At 40.5% G+C, this 25032-nt stretch overlaps 1 protein-coding gene across 18 annotated transcripts in view; it reads left to right on the forward strand.

The window, feature by feature from the left end:
* The first annotated feature begins 783 nt into the window (after positions 1-783).
* The window catches only part of macf1a (microtubule actin crosslinking factor 1a), a 545346-nt gene continuing 521097 nt past the window's right edge, over positions 784-25032 (forward strand). For 14 of the 18 annotated variants that reach the window (XM_059654271.1, XM_059654278.1, XM_059654275.1 and 11 more), the window contains exon 1: positions 784-1421. In XM_059654271.1, the coding sequence (XP_059510254.1) occupies positions 1259-1421 (163 nt within the window). In that variant the 5' untranslated portion in view covers positions 784-1258. The remainder of the gene's footprint in view (positions 1422-25032) is intronic. The other 4 variants (XM_059654283.1, XM_059654284.1, XM_059654285.1 and 1 more) reach the window with 1 other exon arrangement.

Raw genomic sequence — 25032 nt, forward strand, 5'->3', positions numbered from 1 at the left:
ACGGGAGCTCCCGCTGGGTGATCTCTGCGGATTTCAACTCCATTCATTGGTTGCAAGGGGGAGTTTCTTCCTGGAAACGCAGGCTCCTTTCACATGAAAGGACCGCCTGCCCAAATGAAGAGTCCAGGGGCAGGATTTAAATTCAATTCAATCAAACCAGTAAATGCAATGTTAAATCATCATGACGCGAAAAACAAAAGAAGCAGTTAAATCCATAAAATTTGCGTTCTCTGTTCTTTTACTGGAAATGAATTTAAACGTTTACATTTAGAAAGGGGTGAGTTATTGAGAAGGCTTTTAAAAAACGAGCTTTCAGTGTCACTCAATATATGGCGACGGCTGGAAATTCGCATATTTATAACGTTCCCGAGTGAATAATTTTCAATATGGGATTGATGGGAGTTACTAAAGCAGACTGTTTGGGAATACAGAAATCATATACAGATATAATAGAGTGAAAGCATTTAACGCTTATTTTAGATGAGAGCTAATCTAACCAAAGATCACTTTAAATCGACGATGCATACAGTGGAAGAACATAATTAAAATCACACATTTTTAAAAAATACAATGCCTGATGTTTTCCTTCACTGAATGGGAATATTTTACTGCAGTAAAATACAAAGCAGGAGATGTAGAATAGTTTATTAAACCCGCGCGGCTGGACCAATCCGGGTTGTGAGCAGCGTGGACGAGTCTGAGGTTATGGTGTGCAGGGATAATCCGTGTGTTTATTGCTGTTGGTGGTAATCTCCTTTTTGCTCTCTCACTCCGCGAGTTGGAAGAGCAGAGCGCGTTTGGGTGGAAGGGAGGGCAACGCCAGGAAATCCAAAGAGAGAGAGAGAGAAAAAAATAAGAAATTCTCCAGGTGTGTCACCTCATCACCGTGCTGGGTAACCAGAGACAGTGCGAAGGAATTATTGGAAGGAAACACTGCACGGTCGGATTGACCGTTGTGAGAGAATATTTTACAATCGGCAGTGATTTAGTGACAGCCATTTGCGGAGTCACAAGGTCAGCTCAGTGTTCACAGGAGACAACAGGAGTCAGACACTGCAGCCGCCAGCTCACGGGAAGAACCTGCTACTCCAGCAGGTTGAAAACAGGACATTTCCGTTCTCACTGTCCACACCCCCACTCCCCCCTGACATTCAAAGTGAGCCTCCCTTGAGAAACCCACACGGTGAAGTGCTGCTCTGTTCTCCAATCTTTGTGTGTGAGAGAGACTGAGAGAAGAAGAAAAACGACATTTCTCCTCATGTCTTCTTCAGACGAAGAGAGTGTGAGCGAACGGTCGGGAAGCTTGTCCCCGTGTCCGGGGGATACTTTACCCTGGAACCTTTCCAAACATCAGAGGTCCAAGAGGCAAAGCCAGGAGTCGGTGCTGGACCCCGCGGAGAGAGCTGTGGTCAGAGTGGCTGGTAAGAAATCTCTGTGAACAGGATGTGGATTGAGAGAGAGAGAGAGAGAGCTGCATGCCGCCCGGGCTCTCAAACCACTTCATAGGTTTCAAACCATTTACTGACATCGAATGTTTTGAACGAAATGTCATCATTTGGGGGTAGGGGGGTAATTTAAATATCAACCAAATATTAAAGAATAAAGCAACAAGCAAGGGGAAAGATGCTAAAAGCACGTGTGCTTTTACAAACGGGCGCCTCTAATAGCTCAATACCAACCGGTCGAGTTGCAGATTAATTCCTGATTAATGGTCTAATTCACATGCTGCATGTCCTAATGTTTTTCAGTTAGAAATATGAACAGCGGGTTAGGTCTGTTTGTATTGTATGGATTGACCATCCCCTGGCCTGAAGTTCTTGGGTGGATTCCTTCTGCTCGGTCTCTTCTCGCCCTATTGGAGAAAGCCCAGCGACAGATCAGAACGCTGGGGACCACTCCCGCTTTAGCAAGTGCCTATTCGTCAATGAGCAGTCCCTGCCACTCAGCTTTGCAGCAGATAACACGGGTTTATCTGGAATTGATGGTAGAAAATCTCAATGTTTTTTCATTGATTGCTGAATAATGCTACAATTCTATTGACTGACACCACTGTGGATGTGGCTAACCGAAATCCGTGATTTAAACGGACTCGGAGGATGGGAGTAGCTGGTGTCTTGGTTGCCATGGTTCCGCCCACGGAGGAGTACTTTGCATTTGTAATGGAGTGTCTGAAATGTTACAAATGAAAGCCCCGCCATCAATCCTGATACTACCATCTTCTCCAACATGTAGGCGTGACATAGAAACAAAATGCTGCTAGTTCCACGAAATTAAACATTAGCATTTCGAATGTATATATGCATAAAACAAACAATCTGATCTAACAGGCATCATACAGTCCTCAGTGTGAACATCGATCCGGATGTATGGAGTCACTGGTATTTCTGGTTGATAGCACAAAGCTATTTCAATTTTATGAAATCTCCAGTAGCCCCTCACGTCAGATTTCCTTCTGTACAGAGGCGTGCCACGTGAAAACCTGGTAGGGATAATGGAATCAAAATCACTAAATTGTAATCGTGATAATTTAAACACCAACCAACATCAGGGACTCCAGCTGCTGGCTGCAATGTAAAACACCAGTGAACCGTGAGCACCATAAGAATCAGTAATCCAAAATTGTGAAAAACCAGCCAAAAGCCTCCATTCTAAAAAGCAATCGACACTTGGGCGTGTCAGACGAAAAACTGCAAGCACTCCTGAAAAATTTATCACCAAGTCTCAGTTCTTAAAACGTGATGAAATCCTAAAAATATCTCTGGCAATCCTGAAATAATTGACATCGTCGAATGATGCTGAAGGGGTTTTAGAAAAAAATCAATAACTAATGATATTTGAAAGACTGTTTTGAAAGATAAAGTCGTTCGGTAATGTTGATATTTAAATCGCCAGTCATGCTTACGGGATTTTTAATAGTCCAGCTGTGTTGAACACCAATCTATATTTCGTCATTATAAAACAACAATTATCTTGTAAGGTAATAAGCCAGCGAAAAATGTTGTGATACAAAATAAGAGTCAAACGAATTTGTAATATGAAATACTAGACAATAATCTTGAATTATAAAAGCCAAATATACCATACTGTAATACAAAAATGAGCCAATAATTCACTAATATAACACACTAACTGATAAGCCTATAACAAAAAAGACCAACCTGTGACCTTATAATATAAAAGTTGCCAGTATTCCCATAATGAAAAAGAACTCAATCAGTATTTTCATAATGATAGATCATGGAATGGGATCGTAGAAATTCAAAATGAAAGGAGGCCATTAGGTCCATTATGTTCATGCAGACTCTTGGTCAAATAGATTTATCTAATCCCACTTCCCCATCCTTTATAGAAAACCTGGCAATTTTTTCAAGTGATTATCCAATTTCCTTTTGAAAGCCACAATTGATACTGCCTCCACCACATCCTGAAACACTGCATTCCAAATCCAAATCACTCATGTGTCATTTACAGATTGTGAAATTGTGTTCTGCACATCCAATTACAGACCAATGATGCAGATTAGGAAATGCAATGGTTCCACTACCAAAATTTGAGGAACTTTACTTTATATCTTCCTTCTGTGTGAAAAAAACAACTATGCAACACTATTCTGTTTCTTGTCATTCATTCAATTTCAAACTTACGTTGCCACTATCTCTGTTATTACACGTGCTTCAACTTTGCAGATAGGCTTGTCATGTGACATTTTATAAAACTCCCTTTGCTTTAAAGTTTGAGAAGATTTGTTACTCAGGTTGTGGATGAGGCTGCAGATGTGCTCACCGAGCCGATGGATGTGGTTGCAAATGTTTCATCACCCTGCTAGGTAACCTCGTCAGTGCACCTCCAGTGGAGCATTGGTGGTCGGTCCTGCTTTTCATTAAAAATGTCTTGGTTTGCTGGGGTGGTTGCTATTACTTCCAGTTTTGTTTCTGAGTGGTTTGTGCACAGGGTCTAATTCAATGTGTTAGTTCAATTTCATAGGCCAAACCGGAAGAAAATTGACTATATGGATACATGAACACCAACTAGCCAAGAGACACAACCAATTCTCATTTGTCTCACTAAACACGGACAACAAGGGACACAATTTCGACTAGGACAATGCAACAATAATCGCACAAGCCAAACAGAGACTCCAGCAAATTCCTAGAGGCCTGGTATTCTAACTGTAACTCCAACAACAAACACATTGAATTCTGAGGAAGAGTCACCAGACCCAAAATATTAACTCTGTTTTCTCCTTCACAGATGCTGCCAGACCTGTTGAGCTTTTCCAGGAACTTTGTTTTTGTTGCTGATTTACAGCATCTGTAGTTCTTTTGGTTTTTGTGTTGAATTAATCCCTTTGTAATAACCACTGTGAAAGAAAACCGGAAGTAATACCAGCCACCCCAGCAAACCCAGGCATATAAATAACAGGTGGGACAGAACACCGATGCTTCACAGGAGGCACACTGACAATGTTCTGGCAGGGTGACAAAACATTTGCAATCAAACCTACTGGCTTGACGAGCATGTCTACAACTCCTTTTGGTGTCTATGTACATTATATCAAACACAGTACCCTCAACAGTTCTCAACATCACTTCAGCAAAAAACGCAGACAAATTAACTAACATCGTTTATTCTGTTAAAAACACTTCACTAATCCTGTGAACACTAGCCAACAATCCCACAAAAGAAGAACAAGTGCAATACAAATCACCAGTTGATAATCCAGCAAAAGGAAATGTCAGTCGACAATATGGAATAAAAATAATCAGCAATTATTTCTATGTATAAAATACAAAGTAATAATTTAACATCTAACATTATTTATCAATCTTGTGCTGAAAAATACAAATTTATCATATTGCATTATCAAATACTCATCAATAATCTTATAATTCATTACCTGAACTGGCAATTCTGCTGTATATCGGTGCTATATAAATCTATGATTCTAAGAGGTAGAGGTCGGTAAAATACCACATTTTAAAGGCCTCTGGATGGATACATGAATAGGATGGGTTTAGAGGGATATGGGCCAAATACTGGCAACTGTGACTAGCTCAGTTTTGGATAATGGTCGGCATGGACAAGCTGGACTGAAGAGTCTGTTTCTGTGCTGTCTAACTCTATGTCTCTATGACTCTATAAGATACCAGCCAACAATTAGTTAAGATAAACATGTATGGGAACCTAAAGATTATCATGTTGGACCATCAAAATTTCTGAAAATTTGTGGACCAGCATGAAACAAAATATTAAAGTTCTTGCATCATCAGCCAATTGATTCACTAATTTTCAAATTAAATCATTGAATTTTGAATTAGGAAGGCACACCACTTTGATGTGTGATCAAGAAATTTTGATTATTAACAAATGAATAAAATGAAGTTACAAGAAAGAATCCATTGCCTTTCATTCTATAGTCCTCATAATCTCCTTTCCATTGTAATGAAATTTAGCATTCATTCGGCTTCCTATTCTAGTTCTTGAATTTCCCAAGCCCCAAATTTTAATGCAGGATAGTCTGAGAATTCCTAGCTTCAACAATGACATAGCATCTGAAAAATATCAATACTTTTACTGTGGAATCCAATTTAATAACTAGTTTCTCTGTAGTTTACTTCAATATCTAGATATCAAAATTTGTTCCGCAGGCCAATGGTGTCAAGAAAATCAAACTTTTGCTGTGGGTCTATCACATACCTCAGGAGGAGTTCATCCTTCACCTTTGTGTCTCATAGTGCTGGAACTCCAGTAGATTGCTGTGTTCTGTGTTTAATTTTCTATGGTGGTGCTGCTGCTGCCTTATCTCAGACTTTCTTTGCAGTCATGATTGTCTCTAAAACTGGCCCAATTAGCTTCCCACCAGCGAGTTTCTTCATGGCTTGAACTACACCTGTTCCCTTATTTCTAAGTGCACTCTTTCCCATCTCTCTAAGTACTTTCATTTCTGAAATACTTTATTTACTGTGGCCAACTGATTTCTTCCGGATGCTAACTACATATGCTGCCTTGGATCTTCTCTCACTCTATAGCTTCTGATCAGGCTTTCCCATTCTCTGGTTCAGTGCCTAAGTATTCCTTTAAGTCCATCACTAGGTGGACTGTACCACTGCGGTGCTTCACTTCAGATATTTCCAGACCTCTGGGTTTGTATTGCAGAGCCTGGCCTTGTAGTTTAACATAATTGGCTCTTATTCATCCACTTCTGTTGCACAGGTCTGATCACCATTGTCATGTGGGTTATAGTATTTTAGTGATGTACTATGCTCTTGTGAGTGAACAGAAACAGGCTCTATGGAACATGTCTATATACATAGGATTGTAAGAAATAACATCTTAGTTGGAACCCTAGAGACACAGCTCAAGCTCCATATCATTTGACATTCATCCTGACATTGCTCCTCTCACATAGGGTTAATAGCTATACCCAAAGTAAAGGTATGGATCCCTTTACCCACAAAACACAATATTTTCTTTATTCATGGGTTATCAGTGTTATCAGCAAGGGAGTATTTATTGTCAGTCCCTAATAGCCCATGAGAAAGTGGTGCTGAATTCTGTTCTTGTATTTTGAAATCCATGTGGTGTAAAGACACCAACAGGGCTGTTAGGTAGGGAGTTCCAATATTTTGAAACCAATGATGGTACAGAATAGCAACAAATTTCTAAGTAAGGATGATGTGTTACTAATGGATGGTGGTTGTATTCCAAGCATCTGCTGCCCTTATTCTTCTAAGTGGCAAACCTCAATAGCTTTGGAACATGTGATAAAAGGAGCCTTGGTAAATTGTTGAAGTGCATCTTGTAAATAGTAAGCCCTGGTAGCGGATGGAATAAATGTTCAAGGTTATGGATGGGGTGCCAGTAAAACAGCTGTTTTACCCTGGATAGTATCAAGCTTCTTGAGTGTCATTGGAGGTGCGCTCATCGAGGTAATTCAAGAGTATTCTGTTACACCCAGACTTGTGCCTTGCAGAAAATGGAAAAACTCTGTGCTAATGAGTTACTGAGTGAGAATGTAGTTATTGGAAGCCAATCATTTTGATCAAGGACATCATGTAGCAGTTTCATAAAGTAGGGTCCTGTAATTTTTGAGCTGTTTCATTTATGACCTACAATTCATTGTAAGTTAATGAGTAGGGATTTTCACTTGTGACTGTGAAATAGTCTGTTAAATTTGCAGTTTCTAAGATAACCCAGCAGTCTATGTCCACCAACAGCAAGAGCTGGGCAAGGTTCAAGCTTGGATTGATATGTGACATTTTACGCCAAGCCATGAACATCTAGAGAGAATCTAACCACTTAATTTTGCTAACAATAGCAGGATAGGTAGAAAGTAGGCTATCAGAGGCACTAGAGAGGCTGTAAAGGGATATAGGCAAGTTAAATGAGTGGGTAAAATTTAGGCAGGCAGCATATAATGGGGGTAAATATGAATTTTGCCATTTTGACAGGGAGAGTAGAAAAGCAGTTTACTTTTTAAATGAAGAGAAATTGCAGAACTCAGTAGTGCAGAGGCATCTGGAATTCCTGATAAATTAATCATATCCTTGGGGCAGTACTTGGTAGAGTGGCTCAGGGGGTGAATGAGACCAAGAGGAGAAGGGCATTAGATCCGGATTTTGGGGGAGAGGTAGAAACCAGGGCAAACACATCTAAGAACAAGTAGGGAAATGCTGTTGAAAAGAAGATGGGAGGTGGTCTGAAATGTATGTGTTTCAATGCAAGAAGTATAATTGGCAAGGTAGATGTCCTCAGAGCTTTGGTTAGTACTTGGAACTATGACATTATTGCGATTGTGGAGACTTGGCTGAAAGAGAGACAGAATTGGCAGCTGAATGTCCCAGGATCTAGATCTGATTATGGTGCGTGATTTGAACTTCCTCTGTGTTGACTTGGAATCACTTCAAGCTAAGGCCTTCGATGGATCAGAATTTGTAAGGACCGTTTAGGAGGATTTCTTGACGCAATATGTAATCAGTCCAACCAGGGATGGGATTATATTGGACCTAGTTTTAGGAAATGAGCCTGGCGAGGTGAATGAAATTTCAGTGGGGGAGCATTTGGGGAGTAGTGACTATAATACCGTGAGCTTTAAATTACTCATGGATAGGGATAACAGCAGTCCCCCAGTGAAGGTATTAAAATGGGAGAAAGCGAGCTACAACTATATTAGGCAGAAACTGAGGAGTGTTGATTTGAAGTGGCTGTTTGAGGGTAAATCACATTGGACATGTGGGAGCATTTCAAATGGCAGTTGATAAGAGTTCCGGTGCGGCATGCTCCTGCAAGAATGAAGGATAGGTATGGCAAGTTATGTGAACTGTTGATGACCCAGGGATATTATGACCTTGGTCACAAAGTAAAATGAAGCATACGCAAGGTCTACGAGAATGGGAACTGACAAAACCCTTGAAGCATATGAGGAAAGTAGGAAAGAACTTAAGCAAGGAATTAGAAGGGCTAAAAGGACACACAAAAAGTCGTTAGCAAACAGGATTGAGGAGGATCTCAAGGCTTTTTATACATACATAAAAAGCAAGAGGGTAACCAAGGAAAGGGTTGGCCCACTGAAGGACAAAGGAGGGAATCTATATGTGGAGCCAGAGGAGGTAAGTGAGATATTAAATGAAAATTTGCGTTGGTATTCACCAAAGAGAAGGAATTGGTAGAGGATGACCTCAGAGAAGGGAGTGTCAAATTTCTAAAACGAGTTGCAATTAAAAAGGAAACAGTGTTGTGCGTCTTAAAAAGTATTAAGTATTGACTTATTAGCGATAAACAGCATCATTTTGTGTGAGGGAGGACCCTCACTAACTTGAACAGGTTTTTTGAGGAGATGATGAAGATGATCAATGAAGGAAAAGTGGTTGATGTTGTCTACATGGACTTCAGTAAAGCCTTTGACAAGGTCCCTCATGGCAGATTGGTACAAAAGGTGAAGTCACATGTTATCAGAGTGAGCTGGCAAGATGGACACAGAGCTGGTTTAGTTATTGGAGACAGAGGGTATTTGTGAAAGGATGCTTTTTAGAATGGAGGGCTTTGACTAGTGTGTTTCAAAGGGATCAGTGCTGGGACCTCTGCTGTTTGTCATATACAAAAATGATTTGGAGGAAATGCAGCTGGTCTAATTAGTAAATTTGCAAATAATACAAAGATTGGTGGAGTTGTAGATAATAAGGAGGATTGTCAGAGGATACAGCAGGATATAGGTTAGTTGGGAGCATGGAGTTCAACACAGACAAATATGAGGTGATGCATTTTGTAAGGCCAAGTACAGGTAAAAATTATGCAGTGAATGACAGAACCCTTAGGAGCATTGATATGCAGAAAGATCTGGAAGTACAGGTCCACAGATCACTGAAGGTAGCAGCGCAGGTAGATAAGGCAGTAAAAAAGGCCTATGGCATGATTGCCGTTATTAGAAAGGCATTAAGAACATGAATAGACAAGTTATGCTGCATCTTTATTGAATTTTAGTTAGACTACACTTGGAATATTGCACAGTTCTGGTCACCACATTACCAGGATATTTTGGAGAAGGTACTAAAAAGGTTTACTAGGAATACATTTCATCTGGTGCTGGAGATTTATCTACATTATATCCCGCCAGACTACTCAGAACCTCCTCTCTGTCTATACAAATTTCTTTAAGTATATCACAATCCTTCTCACTAGTGAACACCAATACAAATCATTCATTCAGAACCCTACCTGTGTCCTCCAGCTCCATGCACAAATTACCACGGTGGTCTCTAATGGACCTGACTCTTTCTTTAGTTAGCCTTCTACTCTGAAACACAAATCGCTGGAGACACTCAGCAGGCCTGGCAGCACCTGTGGATAGAGATAGAGTTAACATTTCAAAGCTAGGGATATTATTTCAGCATGCACAGTTTTTTGTTTTATCCTTTTACCTTTCATATAATGCAGTATAACTTGGGATATTCCTTTATTTTATGTGTCATTATTCATTCATGCCTCCTTGTCCTCTCCAAATTTTCTTTTTTTAAGTTTCTCTCTGCATATTCTTTAATTCTCTTGGGCTTGTGCTGTTTTGAGGCCTCAAAATCTGCTATAAATCCCCTCTTTCCCTTCACGCAATCCTGTATACCCCCTGATATTCACCAATCGCTAGATTTGTTGGTCCCACCCTTTATCTTTATTGGAACATTTTGGCCCTGTATTCCCCCTGTTTCTTCTAGAGTGTGGCCTCCCTTTCTGACACAGATTTGTCTAAAAGTATCTGCCCTTAGACCATTCTAGCCAAATTATATTTCATCTTATTAAAATGGGTCTTCAGCCAGTTTAGAACTTTGATTTTAGGCCCATCCTTGACCTTCTCCATAACAATCTTGAATTTCCTACAGACAAAGGGGGTGGCCATGGGAACCTGCATGGGCCCAAACTATACCTGCCTCTTTGTAGGTTACGTGGAACAGTCCGTCTTCCACAGCTATACTGGCACTGTCCTCAACCTCTTCCTCTGCTACATCAGTGACAGTATTGGCACTGCTGCATTCTCCCACAAGGAGCTTAAACAGTTCATCAACTTTACTAACACCTTCCACCCCAACTTCAAGTTCACCTGGACCATCTCTGATACCTCTTTCTCGATCCTGGACCTCTCTATCTCTATCACTGGTGACCACCTCGAAACCAATATCTATTTCAAGCCGATGACCTGCCACAGCTACCTAGACTATAGCTCCTCCCACCCACCTTCCTGCAGGAATGTGATCCCGCACTCCCAATTCCTCTGCCTCTGCCGCATCTGCTCCCAAGATGAGGCATTCCACTCCCAAACATCCCAGATGTCCTTTTATTTCAAGGACCACAACCTTCCCCCACTTCAGTGTTCAAAAATGCCCTCAACCACATTTCTTGCGTTTCCTGCACATCTGCCCTCACACCCCTCCCTGCAACAATAAAAAAGACAGAATTCCCCCTTGTCCTCACGTATCATCCGGATTCAACAGATCATTCTCCGCCTCCCCACCCTTATCTGCCTTCCAGAGGGACCATTCCCTCCGCAACTCCCTCATCCACTCCACACTCCCCACCAGCCCCACCACCCCCGGCACCTTTTCCAGCAACCGTGGGAGGTGCTACACCTGCCCCTACAGCTCTCCCGTCACCTCCATCCCAGGCCCCAAAAAAAGCCTTCCACATCAAACAGATGTTCACCTGCACATCCTCTAATGTGGTCTATTGTATCTGCTGTTCCTGATGTGGCCTCCTTCACGTTGGTGAGACCAAGCAGAGGCTCAGGTACCACTTTGTAGAACACCTGCGCTCAGTTAACGACAAATGACAACACCTCCCAGTCGTGAAACACTTCAACTGCCCCTCCTCCTCCCGCATGGCCTGGGTGACATGCCCATTTGGGCTTTCTCCAGTGTCATAATGACGCCACCTGGAAACTGGAGGAGCAGCACTTCATATTCCACCTTGGGAGCCTACAACCCAATGGCCTCAATGTGGACTTTACTAGCTTCAAAATCTCCCCAGCCCCAGCCTAATCCCATGACCAACCCTCCCTCTCAGCCCTGCCTCCTTGACCTGTCCATCTTCTCTCCTGCCTATTCGCTCTTCCCATCTCACTGGCCAATTCCCACCACTGTCCACCTGCACTTTCCAATCACCATCCCACCTACCTTCCCCAGCCCCTCTTATCCCCACCTCCTTGACCTGTCCATCTTCTCTCCCCCATCTGCTCCTCCCACCTCACTGAACAACCTCCACCAGTATCTACCTGCACTCACCTATCACTATCCCACCTACCTTCCCCAGCCCGACACCCCACTCTATTTACTTAAGAGCCCTCTTCCCATCCCCCATTTCTGAAGAAGTGTCCTGACCCGAAACATCAGCTTTCCTGCTCCTCTGATGCTGCCTGGCCTGCTGTGTTCCTCCAGCTCCACACTGTGTTATCTTGTATCTAATAGAGTTGTGATCACTGTTGACAAAATGCTTCCCCAGTGATATTTCAACTACACGCCTGGCTTCATTACCTAAATTGAATTCAAAACAGCATCCCTCTCGTATAGCCCTTTACATTCTATGCACTGGCTAAAAAAGCTCTCCTGGCTGTATTTTAAGAATTTCACTCCCTTTAAACCTTTCATGGTATGATAATCTCAGTTAATGTTGGGCAAATACTATCAATACCTTATTACTTTTACATTTCTCTGAAATTTGCCAACATATCTGCTCATCTATTTAGCTCAGACCGTTAGGGGACCCAGAGTGCACTCCCAGCAATGTCATTATTTCTTTTTGGCTTTTAAGTTCTACCTATATTGTTTCACTTGAAGACTCTCTAAGATGTCATCCCTCTTCCTTACTGTAATTGATTCCCTAATCAATATTGCAATATGCTCACCTCTTTTAACTCCTTGAATTAAAATAAATATTATCCCACCAAACTCCTTTCTCCCTTAAATGGTTTATAATTTCCATGCCTTCTTGACTCACTTTTTCCTCATTTTCACTGTTCATCTCTCCTTGCTGAACATTGTCTCTGAATCATAGCCCCCTACCAAGTTAGTTTAAACCTTTTGAAGTAGCATTAGCAAACTTGTCCTGAAGTATGAATAAAAATTTTAAATTTTATCAGGGCTTTAACACATTTAAATTAAATTACAATATAATTTCTTAGCATTCGAGCATCTACCATTATTTTAGGATTGCTAGGCACTGAACTTGAGACATGGCAGACGGTGCAATTTGAATCTAGTAAAAATCTGAATTAAGAATCGAATGGGTTCAAGTCAGACCTGCTCCACCAGAGGTTTGTTATAACACATCTAAACAATCTGATTAAAATATCTACCCAACACCAAGGTATTTAGATGTTGGACGTACTGTTATGTGCATATTTGAAGAAGGACTTCCCCAGTCCTCTGGATTGCTAGACTATTAATCTAGAGACCTTGGTAATGTTCTGGGAACCTGGGTTCAAATCTTGCCATGGCAGATCGTGGAATTTGAATTCAGTAAATATCTGGAACTGGGAGTCTAATAATGACCATGAAACTAGTGTCGATTGTCAGGAAAAACCCGTCTGGTTCACTAATGTCCTTTAGGTAGGGAAACTGCCATTGTCTGGTCTACACGTGACTCCAGACCCAAAGCAGTGTGGTTAACATTTAACTGCACTCTACAAGAAGAGAAGGATAAATGGACAAATGCCCACCATGTTTGATTACATTCAAACTATTCCACAAGCTCATAACAAAATTCATAGTGGTGCATTTTTGTTAGCGAAGTTGGTGTACCAAACTTTGATTTACATGGAGACCATGGCAAAGTATGCCAGTTACATCTGACAGTAAAATGCCTCCAGAGGCACAACAGCACTGGCAACATTCCCAGGTAATGCTGGGATTATTAGTAAATGAGCAATACATTTGTCTATTGAAGGATAAAGTAACTGCTGATGGTCTATTTACTTGAGCGAGCAGTTTGATTCCTTAATGGGCCATTGTCTGTGGTCTGTCCTTATTTGCTTTCTGCTACCTAAGCAAGTAATAAAGGGAAATAGTAAAAGTGTTGGAGTCCTAAGAGAAAACACCATCATTTATTCTTAAAGAACTATGCCACAACTGATAGCTGCTACCTCATCATGTCCACCAAATGGTCTCTTAGGAAATCTAATGGCACTAAATAGATCAGAGCAGCAATACTACGTTGTTCTGTCTAAGCAATCAGGAAACTTGTGTCAAAATGAGAATATATGGCATATAACTATCTGGCACCCCAGCCTCCGTGATAATAGTCTTACATATAACTGGAAAATCACATAATCCCACTGGATAAGCGCGAGGTGATTCATTTGGTCAAGACAAACAAGGCAAGAGATTTTCTGATAAAGGACAGGACCCTGGAATGTGCCAAGGATCAGAGATGTGTGCGTGTCCGTCAGTCGCTTAAGGTATCAGGATAGGTAGGTAAAGTGGTTACGAAATCATATGGGACACTTACCTTTATTATCTGAGGCATAGAGTTTAAGAGCAAGAGTATTATGCTGGATCTGTACAAGAAGTTGGTTAGGCCATAGCCAAAGTATTGTGTGCCGTTCTGGAATCTACATTATAGGAAGCATATGTTTGCACTGGAGAGGGAGCAGAGGCAATTTACCAGGATGTTACCTAGGATAGAGAGTTTTAGTTATGAAGACAGATTACATAAACTAGGAATGTTTTCCTTGGAGCAGGAGAGACTAAGGGGGTACATAATTGAGATGTATAAAATTACGAAGGGCATAGATAGGGTAGTCAGGGAGAAACTTTTCCTCTTGGTGAAAGGATCATTGACCAGGGGGCATAGATTTAAGGTGAGGGGCAGAACGTTTAGAGCAGATGTGAGGAAAAATCTTTTCACTCATAGAACAGTGGAAGTCTGGGACTCACTGCCTGTAAGAAATATTTAGATGTAAATTTGCAATGTCAAGGCACTGAAAGCTATGGGCCAAGTGCTGGAAAGTGGGATTAAAACAATTAGATGGTATTTTTGACCAATGCAGACTCGATGGGCCAAAGAGCCTTCTCCGGTATTGTAGATCTCTATAACACTATAACTCAGTTACAAGTGGGATGGGTATCTCTGATATCCTAAAGTTTCCAAAAGCTACATTATGGACTGCCTTGAGGAAAATGATTCTAAAATGCTCCAGTTATTAGAATCTTCCACCTGAACTTCGAACTGCAAGTCACTACTCGTCAATGTACCCAGTGACCAGATGTGTGTTTGATGATCAGAAAATAGTTTGCAGATGATGAAGGGTGCTGACCTCAAGGCTTTTCAAGGCAAATCCCTCTAACTCTTCTGCTGTTACATGTTGCTCTTACTGCCATACCTGGGTTTACCAGAGCATGTCACTGGTTCCTGAAATATATCCAGAGAGGGTGAAAAGGGAATCAAATAATAATGGCAGCCTCCTGTGCGGTCTTTAAATTTACAGTAATATTAACGGGGCCCATAACAGCAGGAAATGAGGTGGAATTCTTCATTAAGCAGGAGCTGAAATCCTGGTTTTCCAATTTCAGGTCGAGTGTGAAAAATTCATTTGGCAATGTATTAGCAGCATCATTGTGCCTGGTGGCAGGAACGTACTCATCATACATTTACTTGGTTGTTTAAGCTTTGAATCTGAGATGAGTTTTTTAATTTAATTTTGTGTTACAGGTGAGAGCAACAGGAGAAGCTGAACAGTGTTGTTGCAGAAAAGAAGTTAGAGAAGAAGAGGGAAATATAGAGCAAAATAATCCAGGGCTTTCTGGATGATGAAAGAGACAGAGATTAAAGATGAAGCAGAAAAAATACACTTCTGACAGATGCTGTAAATTGGATAATACAATTGAGAACCAGACTGCATATGGAAGATTCAGAGGAGAATTTAAAGGAAAATATGGAAAGCAACAAAGATAATGAGAAGCATCTGGCAGCTAACTTAAAAGGGAATCCAAAATGAAATAGCATATAAGTATTTAAAGTGTGGGTAATAGGAGGAATAGAACTGATTCGAGGCTGTTATGTTCGATGACTAAGATGCTGAAGTATTAAATTAATCCTTTGCATTTGTCTTCACAAAGGAAGAAGATGCTGCACAGTTCAATACGTAAGAGGAGAAAATTCAGATGCTTGAAGAATTTAAAATTGATAAAGAAGAGGTATTGGATAGGCAATTTTAAAATTGATAAGGAATCTGTATTGGAAGAGGTGCATTCAAGATGTTGAAGAAGGTATGAGTAGAAATTGTAGTGGTGCTGGCCATAATTTTACAATTTTACTTTTTAAAAAATTCATTCTTAGGATGTGGGCATCATTGGCCTGGGCAGCTTTTATTACCCAAGCCTAATTGCCCTTGGGACAGTTACATGTCAGCCAATTGCTGTCTGTCTGGAGTCACATGTAGGCCAGACCAGGTAAGGATGGTAGTTTCATTCCCTAAGGGACATCAGTGAACCAGATGGATTTTTCCTGACAATTGACAATGGTTTCATGGTCACCATTAGACTTTTAATTCCAGATATTTGTTGGATTCGACCATCTGCCTTGGCAGGATTCAAGCCCAGATCTCTAAAACATCAGCAGGCCCAGAGGTAGGGGTACTACCACTGCACCACAAGACTCTCTTAAAAAGCTTGGTGTTGGATAAGTTTTCAGAAATGATATCCCTGGATAAAATTAGTTGTTAATTGCACAAATACAGGTTAACTAAGGAAAGTCAGCATGGATTTATTAAGGCAAATTGTTTTTAACTGACTTTTGATGATTTTTGATGAGGCGACTGAAGAGATTGATGAAGGTAGCGCTGCTGATGCTGAGTTTGGATCCACAAAGTGCATTTGACAAAATGCTGTGCGACAGATTGTGATAGCTACACCTCATGATGTAAAGGGATAGTAACTACATGGACATAAAACTGATAGAGGAACTAGAAATACAGAGTAATCATGAACAGTTATTTTTCTGACTGGAGGAATGTTTGCCGCAAGTCCCCAAGGAATGGTTTTAGGAACCCTGTTCTCCTAACATATATTAATGATCTCAAATGTTGTATACAGGCACAGCGTCAAATTGTGTGGTTAATACAAAACATGAGAGTATTGTGGGCAACGAGGAGGACAACTTCAAATTTAACAAGTACGTAGATGGTGCTTTACAATGTAATATCTTGAAAGGTTTAATGTTGGAGACATTTCTAAGCTCCACCCTGTCTGAAGATGTCATAGAGCCTTGGCTGGAGAAAAGAGGAGTCCAGGTGAAGATTCTGATGCAGACACATGTGACATCATTGTCTCCTTATAATCTTATCACAGTAATTACACTAACTAGCCAATGTAACTTGAGTACGTTGCTATCATACAATAAAGTTACATCTTGTTAAAACAAGTGCCTCCTCTCATTAGGATTCACAAGTGGTTAATCGTCTACCATAGCTAACTAAATTGGCTCCTACTCCCCGTATAGAAAAGATGATTGAAGAATTGCCATGGTCCAGTGGATGTTTTCCCTATCTCTGAGCTGAAAGATCTGGGATCAAGTCCCAACAACTCCAGATGGATATCGTACCATGTCTTAATAGGTTGATGTCGCATTGCCTTCAGAATACAAATAATTACATGTGCATTACCATCCAATAAACTTTGAACTATAACATATTGCCACAGTGTTGCCAAGTAAGATGCCCCACTCTTCATTCATCAATGATGCCAATCAAGAAGCATAACAATACAATGACAATTCTCTGGGGATGTCCAAAAAGTGCACATGGTGATAAATTATAATGTGAAATTTATATACATGTGCATAACTTCATAGTATTTCATTACCTACGCAGCAATGAATCTTCCTAATATCTTAATTCTTCTCATGTTGTTGTCATGCCCCTGTTATCAGCAGACAGTTAACAGTGATGCCTGTTGCTTGTGATGACCTTGGCAGAGGTAATCTATTGGGCCAAAGCCTGTAGAACATAGGAGAAGGACATCCTGCTCAACCTTACCTACCGAAGGGTCCAGGGTATCATACCATGAGAATGAGGAGCACACACTCATTTTGGAAGTTCCTTAAGATTTTGATCCCTAGAGCAATTTCCATTGTTCCTCCTTCTCTTGATGCACAATAGAACCTCCCTGCATCCCTGAGGAAGAGGGCAACTTGGAGGGAGGTCAAGGTGCTTTATTCTACTGCTACTGCTGTTCTCAGCCCATGGCCAGAGTAGTGGGATATAGTTCCTTGCGCGTGTAGGTCATTTGATAGACCTGGCTGTCAATGACAGTTGCCAACATCTCCACTGAAGAAGCCAAGTGCTCACATTCTAGACGCAAGACAGAACTTATGATTCCAGATATTTATTGGATTCGACCATCTGCCTTGGCAGGATTCAAGCCCAGATCTCTAAACCATCAGCAGGCCCAGAGGTAGGGATACTACCACTGCACCACAACAGCCCCTTAAAAAGCTTGGTGTTGTGACTAAGACCACAGACCTTCATCAACATGGGCTCAGTATTGGCCTGTTCCCAAATGACTCTTCCATTATCAGGGACCTCACTTGACATAGCATTTTAATCAAGTCACTGGGATATATCTCTAAAGTGATCACAAGCGCTTGTCTAAAAAATCTATACATTAATACCGTGAAATCTGCTTGCGTGTATTGGAGCTGGTGGGGGATCAATACAGCCAATTGATGATGTACCATTGGGGTGTCATTGATCATCATCAGAGGCAGAGTCATGGTTTCCACTATGGCTTTCATGGAAGTTGAAGGGGTTGGGAATTGGTGGCCAGGTTGGGGAGGCAGAGGGGAGTTGGGGCAGTAGGAATCTGGCAGAAGTGTGGAGTCCATGGCGGGGGTTTGGGAGGGAGAAGTGTTCAAGTCAGTGTTGTCCTACATCCTAGTGGCCCAGGTCAGTGGGCTGTTGACAGTGTGTCTGGTGAAAATGTCAGGTCAACATTAAAACATTGATTGGAGTAGATAGTTCCAAGGACGGCTGACAAGTGGAAGGCTTTCAAAAGTGTGATATCAAGAGTTCAGGGCCATTATGTTCCTGTTAGAATGTAGGATAAGGCTGGTAAGAGTATGAGCCAACAGATAAATAAAGATATTGAGGTTCCAATCAAGAATAAGAAAGAATCATATATTAGAGTTGGGATCAAATGAATCTCTTGAGGAGTACAAAGGGTGTAGCAACATTCTTAAGAGGAAAATTAGGAGGGTAGAGAGTGGATATGAGATAGCCTTGGCAGATAAGGTGAAAAATAATCCAAAAAGATTCTATGTTAAGAGCAAAAGAGCAATTGGAGAGAGAGTAGGATTCCTTAAAGAGCAACAAGACCATCTTTGTGTTGAACCTCAAGAAATGGGAGAGTATTAAATGAATATTTCATGTCCATTTCTACTGTTGAGAAAAAAATGGTGGCTAGAGAACTAAGGGAAATAAATATTGAAGTTTTGAAAACAGTTTGCATTATAGAAGAGGATGTGCTGGATATCTTAGAAAACATAAAGGTAGATAAATCTCTGGGACCGGATCAAGTGTACCCCAGGATATTGTGAGAAGTTAGGGAGGAAATCTAGCAGAAATACTTGTGTCATCCATACCCACTGGTGAAGTATTGAAGGTCTAGTGGCTTGCTCATCTTGTGCCATTGTTTAAGAAAGGCTGTAAAGAAAAGCCTGAAAACTATAGACCTGTGAGTCTGACATTGGTGGTGGGTATGTTGTTGGAAGTGATTCTGAAAGATTGGATTTACATGCATTGAGAGAGGAAAGTATTGATTAGGGATAGTCACTTGACTTTGTGCGTGGAAAGCTGTATCTCACAAACTTGATTAAAATTTTTAATGAAGCAAAGAAAAAGATTGAGGAGAGCAGAGTGGTGGATGTTGTTTACTTTGACTTTAGTAAAACCTTTATCACAGTTTCGCGTGGTAGACTAATTAGTAAAGTTGGAGCACATGGGATTCAGGGTGAGCTTGCCAAATTGGATACAAAGTTAGCTTTATGTTGACAGATCGAGGGTGGTGACGGAGGGTTGTTTTTTGGACTGGAGGCCTCTGAGCAGTGATGTTCCACAAGGATTGATATCGGGTCCAAGATAACAAACTGTGGAGCTGGATGAACACAGCAGGCCAAGCAGCATCCTAGGATCACAAAAACTGACGTTTTGGGCCTAGACCCTTCATCAGAAAAGGGGGATGGGGAGAGGATTCTGAAATAAATAGGGAGAGAGGGGGAGGCAGACCGAAGATGGATTCACTTTTGTTTGTCATTTATATCAATAATTTGGATGAAAATATAGAAGGCTGGTTAGTAAGTTTGCAGATGACACCAAAATTGGACAATGAAGAAGGTTATCTAAGATTACAAAGAAATCTTGATCAATTGGGTCAGTGGGCTGAAGCGTATCAGATTTAGTTTAATTTTAATAAATGTGAGGTATTGCATTTTGGTAATACAAACAAGGACAGAACTTGTACAATTAATGGTAGGGCCTTAGGTGGTGTTGTAGAACAGAGAGATCTAGACGCTCAGGTCCAAAATTCTTTAAAATTTGCGTCACAGGTAGACAGGGTGGCATTTGGTAAACTTGCCTTCGTTGTTTAGACCCTCGAATATAGAAGTTGGGATGTCATGTTGAGGTTGTACAGCATGTTGGTGAGGCCTCTTCTAAAGGGCTGTTGCAGTTCTGGTCACACTGTTATAGGAAGGATGTTATTAAACTGGAGAGGGTTCAGAAAATATTTATCAGGATGTTCCCTGGAATGGAGGGTTTGAGATATAAAAACAGACTGCAAAGGTTGGGACTTTCTTCACTGGACCACAGGAGGTGGTGTGCTTATTGAGGTTTATAACATCATGATGGGCATAGATAAGGTGAATCACAAGGGTCTGTTCCTTAGGGTTGGGAGATCAAAACTAGGGGGCATATTTATAAGATGAGAGGAGAAAGTTTTAAAAAGGACATGAGGGGCAACTTTTTACAGAGAGTTTGAAATGAACTGCCAGAAAAAGTGGCGGGTACAACTACAATGTTTAAAACACATTTGGATAAGTTAATGAATAGGAAAGGTTTGGATGGATATGGGCCAAACACAGGCAGGTGTGACTAGTTTAGTTTAGAAACATGGTTGGCATGGATTGGTTGGACTGAAGAATCTGTTTCCATGCTGTATGACTCTACAACTCTATGACTCAAAGATAGGGATGGCAATACTTTGTGACATTGTGTTTGGCGCTTTTCTTTGATCTTCCTGGTTGAGATTAATCACGCAGGACAGAGGATCATATCTGATATCTCTAACATTTGCATTGACTCAGTCATTAATAGGACATCACAATGAGGCATTAAGGGAGCTCAGTGATAAATCTCCATTTATCACGTTTAGAAGTGTGGGTTTACATTGTTAATTTTTTAAAAATGTTGGTATGTAATTTGAGCTAGGACAGCTGCAGAACACATTTTCAACCTCCTTAGAGAAACAGAATGCTATTATGTAGAAGAGCTGCAATAATGCTTATTCTATGACTCATATTACCATGAGAGATTCAATTCTAATTGTAGGGCTAAGGATTGTTTGTTCTTGTGTCTCCATTTTATATTGCAGCATTTTCTAAATTAGATTGTAAGGCAAAGATTTTGTGACATAGTTTGCAACATCTAATAATGCAGTGCAGCTTATTAAATGTTTGTTTGTTATACAATGCCATATTTTGCAGCCCATGTCCAACTCCTCTAAAGATGACCTGTAACAGAAGTTTCATGATACTACTCCCTATACTCTGGAATTATCACTTGAAACTTTCTTGTTACATTTGATTCCATCGTAGAAATCTGCTCTTTGACTGTACTGTCCCCCTTACACGTGCTCAGGTATGACTCAAAGAGTGAAATGTTTCAGCACATTTTTCCACAATAAAGATGCGATTTAAGTGTCTTTCTGAAAATAAAATGTAACTCTATATACAACAATATATACAACAATGCAATATCTGTTATTATGTGGATAGATATGGCAGCAATCTTCCACACTAGATTCTCAATGATGAGTTGAATGGCTAATTTTTTTTAGCTGATCTTGATTGAGTGAGGGATGTTGCTTTGGCCACCAAGTAAGTACCCAGGTCTTTTATTGCATTAAAATCATTGATGTCCATCTGTAAAAGTGCATATGACCTCTATTGCCAAAGTAATACACCTTCATTATTGCATTGGAGTGTTAGCCTAGATTACATACTTAGGTCCTGCAGTGAGGCTCGAATCTACTTCATTCTAACTCAAGAATAAAAATGCTATCAACTAATACCAAAAAGGTACCATTCAATACAATAATTGCCTCGAAGATAGTTGCATAAAATGGAATATTAAGATTGAAAGTAAAGTATTTATTTTGAGGAATACATAGCTTCAAAACAATAGACGGTGCCGGAGATAGTAGGAACTGCCAATGCTGGGGAATCTGAGACAACAAGGTGTAGATCTGGATGAATACAGCAATCAAATCAGATTGCTGAAGGAAGGTCCAGACCTGAAACATCAGCTTTCTTGCTCAACTGATGCTGTTTGGCCTGCTGTGTTCATCCAGCTTTACACCTTGTTATCTCAGACAAAGTACCAGACTTCTTAATCAAAAGTGGTATATCTTTCTTACCAATAGAACAGACCCACCAAAGGAAGTTGTAGAGTGGTAAGCAGGTAAGCAGTTGGGAAAGAATTGGCCTACAAGTCTAGAATGAAGAATAGGATGATCACCACGTAAAGTTTCAGTTTCATCCAATATCCAGTTTGGATTCCACTATGAACACTATTTTCCAGATCTCATGAATGGATTTTTAAAATTACAGAGTGATTGATAATTATGTCTATCATAATAGCAAGACTGATTTTGGTTGAAAAATGTTTTTTGTCTCCACTCCCTATTTACAAGGGCAACCTCTTGTGTGATATTCTATGGGCTGACCACACTGACAATTCTTAAATATTTGCAATTGTGTTAGCACATTGTGTAAATAAATTATGTATCTCTTAATAGTATTAGAGCTGAACTGGAAACATTTTCTACGTACCCTGTAACTTATGGATGTTACCATTCAAGAGAATTATAACTAACTATAATGTCAGTGCCATCCAAAATTCAGGAGGAACGTTTTGCTGTTGCATCTAGCATAACAAGGCTAGAATGTGTTTAAAAATAACTAGGAAAACTTCTGGACCCTCTACCATTTTAACTTCAGTGTTTGAAGTTATGTAGACACAAACAGGCGTAGGCATGGGTCTTGCGAATACCTACAAATTGATGTCATTTGGACTGTGATATGAAATTGGGGCTTAGCTGGATTCCTTTGTATTTTTACTTTATGCTTTCATAGAATTCTGAAGAAAAATTACCGGACCCAAAACATTAACTCTGATTTCTTTCCACAATTGCTGCCAGGCCTGCTGAGCTTTCTCAGTAATTTCTGTTTTTGTTTCCAATTTCCAGCTTCTGCAGTTCTTTCGGTTTTTTGGCTTTCTGACAACCTGGTGGATATAAGTTGAAGGATGGCTAGGGAGCAGATGTACTAACACCCTGAGAAGCATCAACATATGCCACTCCCATTGTGCTGCTTCCTTTCTAATGGGGATATATCTGATCACTGAATCTGAGCATAAGGACTTTAAAGGTCATCCACCCTCAGCCTATCCAAGATAGAACAGGTACTGGAGCCAAGACATTGAATTAATGCAGTTTGAGCTTCCAGCAAAACGACAAAAGTTAGAATTACAAACTCCTGTTGAGAAGACCAGTTGTAGTGCCACGGAGTCACCATACACTCCACTGTAGACTGCCAAGTACTGACGTCCTGCCACAGGCCACCACACATCATCGAAGCTAACTCAACTGAACTTTCGCACATTATACAGCAATCTCCTGGCAAACTTTCCAGGACGGTTCTGATGAAAAGTCATTGATCTGAAACTTCAATTCAATTTCTCTCACTACAGATGCTGTCAGATTTGTCAGCAATTTCTGTTTTTATTCTTAAGTGTGTTGAGGAGAGCTTACTTTTAAAGGATGAATTCCTAGAGTCAGCATCTCTGATCTCATCAAAGCTTGGAGGCAAGCTCGCCCTGAGTTGGAACATGTCCTGGCTTGCCTATTCCATGTGTTCCTGCTTGTGCTCACCCATGCAAGGTGCACACCTCTCTAACTCGCTTCAACCTACCTAGGTGCCAAACTCTGTGCTGGAACTTGGGAGGGATACAGTGAATGATTTACAGTTTCTAGAGGATCAGTCTCATCCAAATACCCATTGACAGGTCCCAATTACTGAGAAAGATGTAGAGTAAGAGACAAAGATTAGAATGGGACTGACAGGCTAGACATTAGCTGATGCAAGGCTTCACTCTGCCGCACAATGGTGGCCATATAAGTCAATGTGTAACTGCTGATGCTAATATAAGGGAACAAGCAATAAGCAGAGGTCATACTTACTCAAAACCCTAGTCTTGCCATAGGAAAAGCTTTTTTTCTCACGATGACCTGCAATCTCCAGGGCTGCATACTCCATTTCTCTACATATCATGATGATTGTCCTACCCATCAATTTTTGTTGTCTTGGTCAGACAATCTTCCTTGCAAAAGGAAAGTGAAATTATTAGTGCTCAGCTGTGAAAAGCGAATATAGACAAGATCATGTGGTTCATTTCCAACGAGAGGGACAAGAACAAGTTAGTGAGAGTGGGGAGATATTGAAGTGATAAGTCAATAACTGGACTTTGAAACCAAAAAGGACTCATCGGAGGAGTTTATTGTTTACCAATTGTTACCATGTACGAAAAGATTGTTGGTAGATTCAACTGTGATGGTAGGAAACAATAGTAGGGGGTGTGTGTTTGGAATTCAAGCAGAGTTAATACTTTGTGATTGCTGGAGATGAATTTGATGTATAACAGGGAGATATTAGTATTGTTTTCTATGGGAAGGGTGGGAAGGATGTTGCCGGTTAAAATGGATTGAACTGGAAAAATTAAGTATCTTGCAGATCTGCTATCGACTATTAAAACCTCAATAATCTAAAGGAAACTTATTGCAACTATCAAACACAATAAATTTTCATGACAAAAGAACTTGGTTTTAAATAGCAATGGATAAACAATGAAGCATAATTTGATGTGACTGGCCAACTAACAGTATGTGGGAAGATGGAGGCATCTGGGACCTGGGTGAGCAGGGCAGTAACTGTATCTTCTTAATCAGCTGGATTGCTGAACTGTGAAATCAACAATGCAAGGGTTGGAAGAGTAGTGTAAATTAAACTATGTGAATTTAATGTAAAATCAAGAACAAAAAGTGAAATAGACAGATGAAATAGTGAAAGACAAATAGGAACATCAAACATTCTGTTTTAAACTTTCATATTTTAACATCTTCAATAATAATTAAAACCTGAAGAAGTAAGAATCCATCCTTGTAGTAGTTCATGTTCATTACTGGAGAGAAGGATTGGCTGTAATAAACACATATCATACTGTTA

Source organism: Stegostoma tigrinum, chromosome 24 (assembly GCF_030684315.1).
Source record: "Stegostoma tigrinum isolate sSteTig4 chromosome 24, sSteTig4.hap1, whole genome shotgun sequence".
NCBI classification, from domain to species: Eukaryota; Metazoa; Chordata; class Chondrichthyes; order Orectolobiformes; family Stegostomatidae; genus Stegostoma; species Stegostoma tigrinum.